The 15,774-nt window shown below is 45.7% G+C and overlaps 1 protein-coding gene across 1 annotated transcript; it reads left to right on the top strand.

Moving 5' to 3' along the window:
* Positions 1-703: 703 nt before the first annotated feature.
* Positions 704-15,534, top strand: METTL1 (methyltransferase 1, tRNA methylguanosine). The gene is made up of 6 exons (XM_053302005.1): positions 704-943; positions 2,273-2,439; positions 7,782-7,966; positions 8,710-8,823; positions 13,105-13,206; positions 15,032-15,534. The coding sequence occupies exons 1-6, from the start codon at positions 756-758 to the stop codon at positions 15,149-15,151; spliced, it is 876 nt and encodes a 291-aa protein (XP_053157980.1). The 5' UTR covers positions 704-755; the 3' UTR covers positions 15,152-15,534.
* The last annotated feature ends 240 nt before the right edge of the window (positions 15,535-15,774 follow it).

Here is a 15,774-nt window from a genome sequence, read left to right as displayed (position 1 = left end):
TACTGTATATTGTGTTCTTTCTGGTGTCTGCATTATATATTTATTCCCAAGTAAGTTAATATTTCTGTTCAGCAACTCCTGGGACAGGACTCCCCAGCTTGCTTGCTTTTCCTTTCCGGCTAGTGAAGAGAATGAGCTGTGAAATTCCTGGCTCACTTTTCATCTGGGTGGCCTTAGGCAAGCGATCCTCACACAAAAGTATCCTACCTGTAAAATGGGGATAATAATCATGACCTGCCTTACAGGTTTGTTGTAATGGTTACAAAAGAAATGCATTTGAAGTATTTTGAGCGTTTTTCCTTCTTTTATGACAGCACCTGAAAATTCCTCAAGTACACAAAATCCATATCAGGCCTGCCAGTGCCAACCTTTAACTTCCGGCCTCACTCCTATGCTTTTAACAGCTACCGGACAGATAGAGAATGACTAAACAACAAAACATGGAGAAGACAGAATGGGAAAGCTTCACTTGCTAAATTTCTGCCTGTCCTACAAGGCTGAAGAATCTGGATTCCCATTCCTTATGTATCAGTGCAAAGGGCTTAAAGGGCAGGGGTTTATTGTGTCCATGCCACGAAGATAACCCGGATGAAATCGAACCGGCAATGCCGTTTTCTGTTTTGCAAAGTCCCTTTCCCCGCGCCCGAAGACACCTGGCACGAGGATTTATCATTTAAGACGCAGCGGGTGGCCACTGGCCAGCGCTACTGGCCCTTAAAGAGAGACGCCGCAGCGACTTCGGCTGGCGTTTCAGAATGACGTGTATTTGCCGCGACTCGCATTTCCTGGAGGCTCCACGTGGTTTGGGTGCTGCGGCGGGTCCTTTCGCTGATCCCGCCATGGAGCTTCTGGCGGCGCATTCGCCGCCGCAGCAGCCTCCACAGAAGCGGTATTACCGGCAGCGTGCTCATTCCAACCCGCTTGCGGATCACACCTTACGCTAGTGAGTGTGGGCGGAACCCCCGCGTTCTCCTGGCTTCTGTCTGAGCTCCTAACTCACCCGCCACTTCCGTGGGCTCTTAGGGGGTCTTCCCAGGCATCATCCCTTCCGGGAAAGAGGGTGACTTCTTGCGCGTCATTCTGGTCCCGGTGGAGATGACTTGGACTAAGCGCTCCTGCTTTCTCCATAGAATTCTAGTTTTATTTTAAGGCTGCAGTTCTGTGTAGACATGCCCTGGGAGCAAATTCATTTGAGTTCAATGAGAGCATATATGCATACGGTTAGGCTGCTTCTAACTTAGTTCCTTACATATTTATTCAATAGCAGTGCATTCAACCATAAGCTTACAGCTTGATCCTAACCATGCTTAGAGATAAGTCTCATTGATAACAGCAGAATTTACTTCCAAATAAACATGCTTAGGGTTTTAGTCTTGTTTATGCTTGATGGGGAATAAATTCCACTGAACTTAGTGGGTTGTACTTTGTAAATGAGCGTGGGTTGAGTTGCTTGTATGGCAGTCTGGTCTGATAACATGTTTATTTCGAAGTAAGCTTTGTTGCACCTTTGAATTTAAGTACAACTGACAGAGAGCAGTAGTTTTCAGCTGTGGGGGGGAGGGGGGTATTGTGATATCCTGTGTGAAACCCTCACTCCCTCTCCCTGTCTTCCCCATGGCTGTTTTTTTTTTTAAGTGACATCTGGTTATAAGTAAATTATTTAGCAATTACAAAAGTCAAAAATTTCTATGAATAACAACTATATCTATTATTCAGAAGGTGCAAATGAAGTGCCTGAGATGGGAAGCTATAAAATTCTGTAGAACCCCTGGGACTCACAGAACCCTGAATGTAGAAGTAATTTTGTTGACAGTTATTGCCATTGACATCAGCGGAATTTCCTTCCAAATAACAGTGGTTTAGGATTAGGACATTAGTCCCCTACATTCTCTGGTCTGGATTGTTTTTAATTCCCAGATGTGAACATTATCCCTTTGTTAGTTTGCAACATACTAAGTTGGAATGTCTCCAGAGATACGAGTCCCTGGAATATTTTTGTGTCTTAAAATCATATGATTACTGTCCCTGAAATTTGTCTTTGACAAAGTAATAAATATATTCCGTCAAAATTATTCCCTAGGCTGCAATCTTATGTACCTGTATCTGGGAGGAAGCCCATTCGAACATTAGTTTACATCTGAGTAAAGTATGCATAGAATCGAGCTGTAATGATGGTTGCCCTTGGAAAAACTGGACAATGTATCGCATACTGGTAATGTGTAGTATAGCTGCAGCATTGTTTCATGAAGCCTTCTGGTTTCTTTCCTAATAGTCCTGCCAAGCCCGAAGAAATGGACTGGTCAGAACTCTATCCAGAATTTTTTGCTCCTTTGACCAAAGACAATCGACATGATGACCCAAAGGATGCAGAAGAGAGAGCCAAGCCTGCCTCTCAAGTAGAACTGGCTGATATTGGCTGTGGTTATGGGGGATTGCTGGGTAATCTCTTTTTCCAGTGCCTTTCTTTTTTTAGTTGTTTAGTATTAGAGCTCTTTCTGGATTATAGACATGTGAGAGCCGGATTACTACTTTATGGGAGTTGGTTCCAAGGGTATAGTCTTGTAAAATACCCTCCAAAAATCCTTTAAAAATATTTTTGTTTTGGAACTAGCTCTATGCACTGTTTCATGCTTGTAAATAAGATGGACCGATGGGGTACTTCCCCCACCTGCTGTCCATTGATTCATGTGTTTCTCAGAGTTCAGCATATATAAGACTACCATTATTATATTTTAATCCTGCTTCTCAGAGACAAAAATAGTCTCCTAAAATAGATCATGTCAACCCAGTGCTGGTGAAAATGAGTTGAGGCCCTACCCAAACTAGGCTTTCAAACTGAAGACCAGATACAATATTAAATATTATGGCATCCATGGCAACAGCAAATTATATGAAGGTCTTCATTATAGGAGAAGAAACTAGAGCACAGAGCATTGCAGACAAGAGCCCTATTTATGCATTGTATTCAGCACACATACAGTGTACGCTTGTGCAGATCTGTGCACATGTATTCACACATTCAGTGTACTTGCGGTAGTATATTTCCTTTCTGTACTTGAATTTGACAGTCTGTACCCAGTTTTATTTTTAAAGTGAACCCATGTACAGTCATTCACTCAAACCTGTGCAGGTGCATAGACATGATGTCTGAACAGGGCTTTACAGTACATGTCCATATTAAAAGTGAAGTACCGCATTCCTTGGGCATGTTGTACACTACAAGTTTCAACCAGATTCTAACCTGCTGATCTGTTAGTCCTCCGACATGAGACTCTGGGAATGGTAGTTCTGTATGCAGAGGTGCTCTTACCCCTGGACTTCGGGGCCGAAGTCCAGGGCCTCCACACCCCCTGGGGGCCCTCAAATCCTCTTTAGTCTGTCCTGGGTGGTGTGGTTTGTGCCCTCAAGAACCTATGTGTTAAAAATGATGCTTAATTTGCAGTAGGTGGCCCTCCAAAGGCCTTTAGGTCCAGGCTCCAAAATTACCTAGGTGCACCTCTGTCTGTATAAAAGGACTAGGGGCTCCCAACAGAATCCTCATATAACTACAGTTGACCAGAATTCTTGGTTACCTGTAGAGAAATAATGAATCATTGGGTATTGGACTGGGATTGAGGGATGCAGTGGGCAGTTAGGGCTTCTCTTCAGGAGGAAGAAGAAAAGTAAGGTAGATGCTGATTGGTGTTTGGAAGCATCTGTCATTGTCATGTATGAATGTGGTATCTGATGCACCCTAAGTATGTCAGTTTTCATTTGAAAAAGCAAGAGGGTAGCCCTCATGGGTGTAGGGAGAGGTTTTCAGAAACCAGAGAGGGTTGAGCAGGAATTCTAGTAGTCAAGGGGTAGAGGCTTTGCATAGCTGCCCTGAGCCATTTTTGGAAGAACGGTATATAAATCAAATAAATAAATAGCTCATTATCTTTCCCCCCTAAAGGAAGCAGAATAAATTTTGCAAATATAGAGACATCATCTTAATCTGGTTAATTTGTGCTGATTATGGAATTTGGCTTTTTGTGTGTGCTGTATGTGGGGTTTTTTTTAAGGCATGTATTTATCCACTACTCTAGCTACTGTGAAGAAGATATTCTCCCACATTCTTGGAGCAAAAGCTCAGTGACTCGCTGTTCAGAAAGCTATAGATGAAACTATCCCCACTGAGGTGTTTCATGTGATGACTGCAGCTGTCATGTGGAAGCCTGATTCTTTGAAAGAACTGGGATGTGCTAGGTTTCACACTCAAAAGAAACCTCCTTTAATGGGAAGGGAAACTTGCTGGTGATCAGATTATCACCTGACAAGTCATCACTCTTTGAACTGCTCACATAAATTCACTTATTGCAATACACACATGGCGTGGTGGTGGTGAGAGGAAGAGGGGTCAACAATTCAATTTTGTTTTTCCTTGGAACATCTCTAGAACATTAAGAGCGTCATCGTCTTCATCCTGCTCATTCCAAAGACAAATCCTGGCAATTGCTCTGAGGTGCATAAGACTGCAGACTGGTCAGCTTAAATGTGCTTCAGATTGTTCTTATCTCTGAGTGAAGCAAAGGTTGCAATTCTATGTGTGCATACCTGGGAGCAAAATTGGAACACACAGGTGCATAAAACCAGACTGTAATCCTATGCACACTTCCTTGTAAATCTCATTAAAATTGGTAGCTGACATGTTGTGCAATTCAATATTGGCATTTGTGCCCCACCAAGGCTGCTGTGCATGTGGTACAGCGGAGCCGAGAAGTTGTGCAGTGACCTAAAAGTGCACGGGCACTTCCGCAGTGTTGCTTCCATGGGAAACAATGGGAGTTGTGCAGCACAAGTGTCGGTGTGCTGTTTTAGATCACTGAGCAACTTCCTTACCTCATCAGGACCATGAAGGCTGCCTTTTACGTGTGCTGTGGCCCTGGCGGGTCGCAGACGTTTGTACTGGATTGCGTAGCATGTTTGCCACTGGGTTTTATTTTCAAGTAAATGTGTACGGAGTTGGGTTACATGTGAAATAAATCCCTGTAATCTCCTGTGTTGGTGAAATTTAAATAGTAAGTTGCTTTGTAAATGGAAAGCAGATCAATGGAGCAGGGGATCCTAACAAAGATAATAAGTAGACAGTGAAAGACTCAAATTCACCTACCCGCTTGTAGAGCAGCATGAAAGATTGAGATCTGTAGCAAGGGGGTGGGGGTGGGGGTGAAGAATGAAGACCCATAACTGGAATTCTGCTTAGTTTTAGGCTTAAAAAAAAAAATCTGCACCAAGAAAAGCCGTGACTTGCAACTTGTCTAAATTCTGGAAGTGTGCACACATTGTTCATCATGGGGAGGGGCAAGAAGCTGTGTAGAGGCCCAAGCTCTCAAATCTAACTCAGCCACTCAACTGGCTTCTGAGGTGTCACAAGACATTACACGTTCACTTTCCTGGGCATCTTTGTCACCATAGGCATTAAGAATTTGGTTTAAAATATGAATGGGGTTTTCAGAAAGCTTTATTATTTATTTATTTATTTATTTATTTATTGGCTCTGTGTTGTGCAAAATCACAGGACACAGTGAGGGAAATAAGTATTTGATCCCCTGCTGATTTTGTCCGTTTGCCCTCTGACACAGAAATGACCAGGCTATAATTGGAATGGTAGGTTTATTGTAGCTGTGAGAGACAGAATAACAACAAACAAACCCTCAAAAGCCCAGTGCCCCAAAGTCAGCGATGGATTTGCATTGTAGTGAGGGAAATAAGTATTCGATCCCTTCACAAAAGATGTCTTAGTACTCGGTGGCAAAACCCTTGTTGGCAATCACAGAGGTCAGATGTTTCTTGTCGTTGGCCACCAGGTTTGCACACAACCCAGGAGGGATGTTGTCCCACTCCTCTTTGCAGATCCTCTCCAAGTCAGAAAGGTTTCGAGGCTGATGTTTGGCAACCCGAACCTTCAGCTCCCTCCACAGATTTTCTATGGGATTAAGGTCTGGAGACTGGCTGGGCCACTCCAGGACCTTCATGTGCTTCTTCTTGAGCCACTCCTTTGTTGCCTTGGCTGTGTGTTTTGGGTCATTGTCATGCTGGAATACCCATCCACGACCCATTCTCAATGCCCTGGCTGAGGGAAGGAGGTGCTCACCCAAGATCTGACGGTACATGGTCCCGTCCATCATCCCTTCGATGTGGTGAAGGTGTCCTGTCCCCTTAGCAGAAAAACACCCCCAAAGCATAATATGTCCACCTCCATGTTTGACGGTGGGGATGGTGTTCTTGGGCTCATAGGCAGCATTCCTCCTCCTCCACACACGGCGAGTTGAGTTGATGCCAAAGAGCTCGATTTTGGTCTCATCTGACCACAACACTTTCGCCCAGTTCTCCTCTGGATCATTCAGATGTGCATTGGCAAACTGCAGACGGGCCTGTACATGTGCTGCCTTGAGCAGGGGGACCTTGCGGGCACTGCAAGATTTCAGTCCTTCACAGCGTAGTGTGTTACCAGTTGTTTTCTTGGTGACTATGGTTCCAGCTGCCCTGAGATCATTGACAAGTTCCCCCCATGTAGTTCTGGGCTGCTTTGTCACCGTTCTCATGATCATTGCAACTCCACGAGGTGAGATCTTGCATGGAGCCCCAGACCGAGGGAGATTGACAGTTATTTTGTGTTTCTTCCATTTGCAAGTTATCGTGCCAACTGTAGTCACCTTCTCACCAAGCTGCTTGGCGATAGTCTTGTAGCCCAGTCCAGCCTTGTGCAGGTCTACAACCTTGTCCCTGACATCCTTCGACAGCTCTTTGGTCTTAGGCATGGTGGTGAGTTTGGAAGCTGAGTGATTGCTTGCTTCTATGGACAGGTGTCTTTTATACAGGTACTGTAACAAGCTGGGATTAGGAGCACTCCCTTACAGAGGGTGTTCCTCATCTCAGCTCGTTACCTGCATATAGTGAAAAGACACCTGGGAGCCTGAAATCTTGCTGGTTGATAGGGGATCGAATACTTATTTCCCTCACTACAATGCAAATCCATCACTGACTTTTGGGCACTGGGCTTTTTGAGGGTTTGTTTGTTGTTATTCTGTCTCTCACAGCTACAATAAACCTACCATTCCAATTATAGCCTGGTCATTTCTGTGTCAGAGGGCAAACGGACAAAATCAGCAGGGGATCAAATACTTATTTCCCTCACTGTATATGTTCCTCTGCTTGAGGTACATGGAGTAAGTTTGCACTGAGCAGAGGAAGCAAGAAGTTGGGCAGATGAGATATTTAGATTGCACAAGCCAACCCAAGTTTGGACTGGTTGGGCCTTGGGCCTGATCCAGCAGGACTGTTCTTATGCTCAAATGGCTTTTTCCATATATTTCAATGGGAGAGAAAGTTGAGCACATGGCTACCTCTTTCACTGAGCTCAGTGTGAATAAAAGTGCTTAACTTTGGCTGGATCGTGCTTGTTGTAAGGAGCAGAGCAGTAGACACCCTGTTTGAAGTAGCAAACACTAACAAGCCTGAGCCTAATCGCGTGTACTTGGAAGTAAAATCTATTTATTTCAATGGATTGACTTCCAAGTATGCATGCATAGAGCTGAAGCGTTAACAACAGGGGTCATACAGACATGGCATCAGAATAGGGCAGTCAGTCTAGCCAAGGTATTCAAATGTGTCTAACATGAAATGTGGGGAGGAACAAAAGGTAAAACACACCTTTGGCACTATCATGCTTTTCCCCATTTGTATGTCCATAGGCTTTTTTCTACCTCATTCAGTCCTTGCTGCCATTTTACAGTTGCTGATGGTGTTCTCTCTTTCAGTTGCATTGTCTCCCCTGTTTCCCAACACCTTAATGTTGGGCCTAGAGATCCGAGTGAAGGTCTCAGATTATGTGCGAGACAGAATCTCATCACTGAGAGCATCCCATCCTGGGCAGTACCAGAACATTGCCTGCATCCGCAGCAATGCCATGAAACACTTGCCCAACTTTTTCCACAAGGGCCAGGTGAGTTTCTGGAAAACATTGCAGGAAACACTACAGATGACAAAGCAATCTCTTTCCATTGTGAATTCTAGAGAGGATGTGCACTTATATAAAATATATACTAATATTTATATACCACTTTTCGTCAAAAGTTCCCAAAGATAGATCGACCTGTGACCATCTGGTATGCTGGTTTGTCTTCAAGATTCTTGCCATGTTCCCTCTACCAGTAGTTCCCAACCTTGGGTATCCAGATGCTGTTGAGCTACCAATCCCATCATCCCTTGCCACAGTGGCCTGGCTGGGGATGATGGGAGTTGTAGGACCTAAAGTTGGGAACCCCTGCTCTGTACTAAAAGAAACCTTGGTTAGTATTGAGTTGTAGCTCTTCTATGGGTCTTTAGAAGTGACTTCCAAGTGTGGATCCTGATCTTCTAAAAGTAGTGTTGCCTATGAAGCTGCTTAGATTACTGAATGGGTTTTCCTAACCCAGTACTGAGTGACTTGAGGCTCTCCAAGGTGTGATAGGTAGAGACATTTCCTAGCCCTTCTCCCTGAGATCCTTCTCCCTAAAGATGCTGAGAACCGAACCTGGAACCTTCAGAATGTGCTCACACTGAGCTTTTCTTTATTTTGTGAAAAATGATCAATGCTTTGTTAGTCTTGGTGGTCTTATTGATGGGCCAGGGGCTGGGAGGTGTGTTTTTAAACTGCAGGCTCTCTTCACATTGACATTTTCCATTCTTCTCTCATTATTTATACAGCTTTGCAAGATGTTCTTTCTCTTCCCCGACCCTCACTTCAAAAAGACAAAGCACAAGTGGCGGATTATCAGCAGCACCTTGCTGGCAGAATACGCCTATGTCCTCCGTGAGAAGGTGAGTGAGTGGGTCGCGCTGCGGCTAATTAGGCTCCTCCTTCAACAGAAAGGTGCTCAGTACATTTCCCTGCATGACTGAAGGCTGATGGGAAGTCATGTGCTACAACAATCTTGCACAGGAGTTACTAGCTTACAAACACTTTTAATAGCCTCCACTTGCCCACACACACTTTTGGGTTTAGTTGTTTGTGGACTCAAAGAAGTAACTTCTGGAAAGTTTCCCTTCCTGGAGACTCTTCTTATTCGATACCAGGCTGAGTGACTGTTTACAGTCTGGGATTCTAAGGAGTTCTGAACATATGAAGCTTCCTCATCCTGAATTGGATGTATTGATGTGACTAGCCAAGTTCTGACTGTTTAGGGTCTAAGAGAGAAGGCATTTCAGCTGCCAAAGACCACTTCACTGGACCACTTTCACTGGAGATGCCAGGAATTGAAAGTGGGGCTTCCTGCATGCAAAGCATGTGTCCTGCCACTGACCACTCCTAAAGGAGCACTGCATATGAAGCTCCTTATATTGAGTTGGGCCATTGCTTCATCTAGCTGAATACCATCTAGCTGAATACCATCATCATAGAGTGGCTGGGGCCCTCTAAGGTAGGGTTTTAGGGTGTGCACACATTTCCCAATCCTGTTAACTGAAGATGCTGGGGACATTCTACATACAAAGGATGGGTTCTGCTGCTGAACTATAATGCCATTTCTGGTGGAAAGAAGATCCACTCTCTACTCTTTCTCCATACAAAACCCATCCTCTTCTGTGTCCGTGTCCGTGTCCTTGCATAAGCCTTGATAATTCCCCATCTGTAATATCCTGACATCCTAATACATTGACATCCTGACTAATGCTACCTTTGTGCAAGGACACTGTGCTAGCGCAAATAAGGTTGTGCTGGTGCAATCTGTGGCACGCCTCATGTTTTGCAGGGAACATTTGTGAAGGAGCACAGTTTCAAGCTTCCCTGTGACCTTGCACAGGGAATGCAATCTTTGTATTTGTGCCATTTTGTTCATAGTGCAAGTGCAGCATTAGGAAGTCTGCCATCCTAATGCCAGCATTAGGTAGTCTGCCGTGCACAGAGTGTTATAGAAATGATAGATAATGGAAATAGTAATTGAGGAAAAACCTTTCACTGGGCTCCACCAGCACGGAACTGTAGCAGCACCATTATGAGACAATTGCATTCCCCATTAAGTCCCCCACCCCTGAAAAGCCAGGTATTACTGTAAGGACTCAAATGTGCGATTCACAAGAAGCTTTCATTACCATAGTTCTTCATGTGCCAGCTGTCCATGACTTTCTCCTCCTCCTCCCTTCAGCTCTTGCTGAATAGCACAGAGTGAGGCGAGACTGACGATGACTCCTCCTCTATTTCTGCCTTTACTGAGTGGTGTGAGTAAGGTTTCTCAAATGGTGTTCTAGGGAACCCTGAGTTCCTCAGAAGCCTTATCGAAAGTTCCTCAGATCAGTACTGGCAAACACACTTTCCTGAAGGTGGGAGGAAAGGCTTGTCCTCCAAAATATAGCAGCAGGGGAAAGGCTTGTCCTCCAAAATATAGCAGCAGGGGACTGGTTAGATGTGTTCTGTGGCATACTCTCAGTTCACACAAGAAGATGGTGAAGCCCAACAGAACTGGCCAACAGGTGTGTGCTCTAGAACTATTCCCTCATCCCCAAAGACCTCTGCAACGCATTGGGCTTCCGTCAGGAGTTCTTCAGCAGCTGAGTCAGTTTGGAACAGCTTTTCTGGAGGTAGACAGTAGAGCCAGGCTAAGGTGTCAATTGTCTGTATTCTGCCACAGAAGTCTGGAGGGGTACCAGTCTAGACATTTTCCTTCCTCAAAATTCCAGGAAGATGCACAGATTGTGGGTATCTGTACTTTGACTTCGATGCTCTGTTATGCCAATGCTTCTATTTCTTTGTTGGGGGGAATTGATCTCCCCCCGCCGCCCCCCCCCCAAGTAACAGTTATATTCAGTTTTGTTTCATGTTATAACAAAGTAATTACAACAAAAAGGTGGGGATATGAGGGGAAAAACCAGAAACAGACAGGAAAGGCAGAAAAGGGGATGATGAAGGGGTTAACACAGTTATTTATATGAAATAAACAGAGGAAAGTATGCAAGTAACTTCAAATAGACCTTCCCAATCCTTGTATGAGAGTCCTCTTTCAGCATACGGCGGTGAGCCCTTTCTCACGATCGTATGAGAGGGCTTGCTGGTGGGTGGCAGGGAAGGCTACAGAAGCTCGCCTTCCTCGCAGACTATCCTGCTGCTGGTCTGGATAGCGGGATCGTGTGCCCAGACATTCGAGGTGCAGGGGGTTGGGACATGCTGTCTCAGCCCCCGGAAATCCCTCAATGCACTGTGCAAGTGTGCGGTGCATTGTGGGGACGGGCTGGACACATGGCAGTCGGTGCTGACACATGGTCAAGTAAATGGGGTTGAGGGAGTGTTTGCTCCCTTAATCTCGTTTCAGGGCCTGGCTTCTTAGCTGAGTTTGCCACCGAGGTACCACCAAGAGCCTCTTGGCTTCCGGCTGTTCCCACGGGCAGCCAGGCCCGGGCTTAGCTGCCCTAGCCTGGCTGTTCATGAGAACAGCCTCGGTAAGTTGTCAGTTCAAAAGCTGCCAGATTAGAGAGGTCTCTTACCCATTGATAAGCTGAGGGGCTGAAATGACCTTTCTCAACACTGTAAAAAGGGGTGGTTCAGACAAATGCTTGGCAACAAGTAGTGCACGGGAAAGCCATGATCTGCTACTCCAGGAGAGGTTCCAGACATATGGTAAATAACCTAGAAGCATTGTTATGTCACAAAATTTAAAACTGGAATTCAAATCTAGATTGATGCAGTCCATCATGTCTTGCCAAAAGGGAGCTATTACATTGCAACTCCACATCATATGAATTTGGGAGCCCTCAGCAACACCACAGCGCCAACATAAGGGAGAAGCAGTGATATGTTTACGGAATAAGCATTCAGGTGTCCAGTAGGTGCAGAATATTGTTTTTTTCTAGAGAAGCCGCAATTTAGGATCTAGAGTAGAAGATGTGGTGCTTGCTAGAGCATTGGTCCCCTGGGCTGGAAGGATCTGAGTTTCCAATGCTTCATTCCACTTAGCAAGTAAGAGCAATAAGTCATATTTATTGTGCGATATGTACCAGCGCCAGCTCGGTCATCTGTGGGCAAGGTAAGTTTAACCCACCTTCCCCGCAGACCGCCCTCTAGGCCTTCTCACGGATCGTGAGAAGATGCTCACAGCATGTTTCAGTTGCAGGTAGTGCCACTGAGCTGTCTGGGCAGACCATGCTGTATGCACAACTGTTCAAAAGGCAGGAAATTGCGATTGGTGTCTAAAATTTGGTCAAGAGAAGATTATTTCCGGCCCAATTATTCCACATAAATGTATTACCATCTATTTTTATTTCAGGGTTGTACCAAAGGGTCATTTTGTCATGGGTGTAAGGATCAGAGCCATTGTGATGGCACAAAGCACTCCATGGTTCTCTCAAGCCTTTGTGGGGGGTGTGGGAGGAATTGATCTTAATCAGAAGTGTGCAGAGGGCATGACACGATCCTCAAACCACAGAAGTGAACTCATCTCATCAGAATCCAGGTGTGTCAACATATCTTTAAGCTTGGGGAAGCAGCTGTTTTTATCACTTGGGAATTTCAAGCCCAAGAACAAGGGCAGGGCACTAATTACTGCCAGAGGGAAAACATGGCTGAATTAACTTTTCCCTACATCTTGCTGGAGCCTTGTGCTGGCAGGGATCCTTGTAAGCAGAGGACTGCGTCATCTCCAGTCACTGACTTTTTAAGTGGTTGCCTCCAGTGCACTCTGACATGGCGCTTGCTTTCGGGAGAAAAGTGTGTGAGCACTCTGCTCTTGTGTCACCGGTCTCATTTTTGCGATGAATCAGCATCAAGAGTCATCCAAGGCAATTACTCTGGGGAAAGAGGTTGGGGTGCCAACGCTCTGCCAACGCTCTGAGGTGTTTCCTGTGAGAAGTGGCGGCGGCAGCCTCCTGCGATGGTGAGATAATAATCTCTGAGCCCAGGTCACAAGGCAGTCAAAGCCATAGTCAAGATAGCTCATGCTAGAAGATGGATCTGAGATCCCCCATCCTACCAAATTGGAAGGTTTCAGTTAGAAGATTCTTCTAGGCGTGTGTGTGTGTTCGTTCTCTAAATTGTTGCCTAGTATCAGATCCGTGGGCAGTGGAACCCTTGACTCTTGTATGCTTCCCTTTGTAACCTCTTCTTCATTTGTACAGGGTCTAGTATATACCATCACAGATGTGGAGGAGGTGCACAAGTGGATGGTAAAACATTTCCAAGAACATCCACTTTTTGAGCAAGTGCCGTTAGAAGAGTTGGTAAGAGAGCCTGTGAGATCTCGGATGTAGCTTTTTGCCACCTTGGAGCAAAGCAGCAAAAATGTAGCTTGCTCTTGGATAATGGCAGGAAGTTCCAGATTATTAGAACTCGCATGAAGTTCTAGAAAGTGAGGTCTTCTATGAATAAGCACACAAGGTTACAACACATTTAATATGGCACATTTAATTAAAGTTTGGATAACTTATGTGATTCAGTATAAGTATACCAGTTGGAGATCCCTGTTATTCCAAACACATACTTCACCCAAAGAGGGTGCTGAGGTGAGTCCCTCCCTCCCTCTTCTTATATAAGGCAGTTAGTTGGTTCATATCATACTTTGCCCGCCCAATCCATCCCCTGATCAGGGTGCGTGTGTCCTCATTCTTCCCACATCAGGTGCAGGGGTACCTTCCACTAGCATTCTTAGCACATGTAGAGGAGTAGTTCAGACAAACCACCCCCACCATTAGGAAATTAGGGGAAAGCACCCTGGAGTGTCAGGAGGGGGAAAGGACATGCACGCTTATGATGGGTGCACATCTTTATTGCATGTGGTGGGATGGCAGCAGAAATATTGCCACAACAGTCCATTGTTTGTTGATATATATGGAAATTCTATAAGGTCATGATATAGTTGTCTTGAGCCCTATTCAGACATTATGTTGTACTAGCCAACCCCACAAAGAGCATCTGTGTGCTCTTTGGGGCCGGTGGTTACCTCTTCCCCCCACCTTCTGCCCCAGTCTCTGCTTCCAGGCCCAACCGCCTCTCCTCCCCACCGCCACTTCTGCCCCCCCCTTTCTTTCCCCCCTCCTGGGCCTTGCCTCCGCGGCCGGGCTGGGCCTGCCACCGCCTCTACGTCCTGGGTGCGCCTCAGCCAATCAAGCGCATCTGCCGCCCAGCCAATCAGCTGGGTGCTGGGATGTACATTCCAAGGTACACCCAGGAGAACTATATATACTAGCCGACCCCGCACATTTTCTTTCCCCCCTCCTGGGCCTTGCCTCCGCGGCCGGGGCAGGCCACGGCGGCGGCAACCAATCCTACTGGGTACGCCTCAGCCAGTCAGGCGCATCCACCGCCCAGCCAATCAGCTGGGCTCTGGGACACACATTCCAAGGCACACCCAGGAGAATTAATATAATAGATGTGTGTACAGATATCTCCCCCCTCCCCTCTCCCGTTTTAAAACTGAACCTGGGTACAGGCCTTCTTAAATGCAGGGAGCAGTTAGGAAGTATACTACCATACATGCGTTGATCATAATGTGCAGTTTACATCAACAAAATAGATGGACGTTCGTATATGTGTATTCTGTGCAGAAATTGTACTGTGAGCATATTGTGTGAATAGAGCCTCAAGGTTTTACAGTTCAATAAGTAAAACTTGGCACAGTCAGGAGGGGTCCACGGTGTAGAGGAATGGAACCTGTGTGTATCAATTTGGGCGCATCCTGTGTTTTCAGGGGGTGGAAGATGGATGTATGTAAACTTAAGCACATGCATATAAAACAGGTTTGCAACTAAAACTCCATAGAACTATTAGCCCACAAAAATGTCTTGCTAGCTCACTTATCCATATTTAAGAATTTGTGGCGCAAAAAAAAGGGAATGGTGGAAGGAAAACTTACTCTCTTGAGCTTCTCCGCCTGTTTACCTGGAAGTCCTTGCTGGCTGGCCCTGTCCCCACCCTCTTTGTTCTAGTGTTTAGGTTTTGGAGAGCAGAGTTCTCCCTGAAAAGCAGGATGTATTTGTGATGTGTAAGAAAAGGGATGTGATTAAATACTTTGTATGTGTTGTGACATCCCCACCCATTTCTCAACAGATCAGTGACCCCGTCGTAAACCTCTTGGGCACCTCAACTGAGGAAGGAAAGAAGGTTCAGAGGAATGGAGGGAAGACGTTCCCCGCGGTGTTCCGGCGAATCACAGAACATTCCCTATAGGGAATGGATGCAGCACAGGAACAGGAAGTGGCAGGCACATGACTTGGGGATTTTCCTCGGCTCTGACAAGAGTCACATCCATCTCTGCAATGTGGAGAGGGGACATGGATTGCATTAAGAATGGGATGGACTTGCATGCCTGCGGCCACATCTATAAATACGGCAGGGGAATCCCCTTGGAAAAAAACACTCTATGGTTGCATAACAGATTGTTTCGATCTCTTGTTTTTGCCCATAACGGGTCAGAGTGTATTGTGTCAGCCTTAGTGATGGAAATGTGAGTCAGCAGGACTGATCATTATGGGAGGAAGAGACCGCAGCCTCCAATTCAAATTTATTTGCTTTTCAATAAATAAATAATAAATATTTTTCCAATAAATAAACCTGAAGACTGGACTACTTTGATTTGAATTGCAGGATCCAACCTGGCTGACAGTGTGCCTGCAAAAAGGTACTGTTGTGGCTACATCTGCATTTGCTCTTAGTCAGAACTGCTGCTCTGTTCTGCCTCCCGCCTCCCCCCGCCCCGCCACAGCTTTCCTAACTGCGACTGGGTGATGGTGGCCTTTGGAAAATGAGTGTGATGGTGATGGTGGCCATGCCACAGTGGGAATGGGAGCTGC

This window comes from Hemicordylus capensis, chromosome 2 (genome assembly GCF_027244095.1).
Source record: "Hemicordylus capensis ecotype Gifberg chromosome 2, rHemCap1.1.pri, whole genome shotgun sequence".
Lineage (NCBI taxonomy): Eukaryota > Metazoa > Chordata > Lepidosauria > Squamata > Cordylidae > Hemicordylus > Hemicordylus capensis.
The sequence above is the reverse complement of the archived record's forward strand: the minus strand, read 5'-3'. Positions and strand labels throughout refer to the sequence as shown.

What these genes read in the sequence shown, in the direction of transcription:
- METTL1 (XM_053302005.1), top strand. Translation starts at nt 756, where the DNA reads ATGACGTGTATTTGCCGCGACTCGCATTTCCTGGAGGCTCCACGTGGT. An exon ending in ACTTTTTCCACAAGGGCCAG is followed by an intron (nt 7,967 to 8,709) that starts GTGAGTTTCTGG and finishes TTATTTATACAG; the next exon opens with CTTTGCAAGATGTTCTTTCT. An exon ending in AAGTGCCGTTAGAAGAGTTG is followed by an intron (nt 13,207 to 15,031) that starts GTAAGAGAGCCT and finishes ATTTCTCAACAG; the next exon opens with ATCAGTGACCCCGTCGTAAA.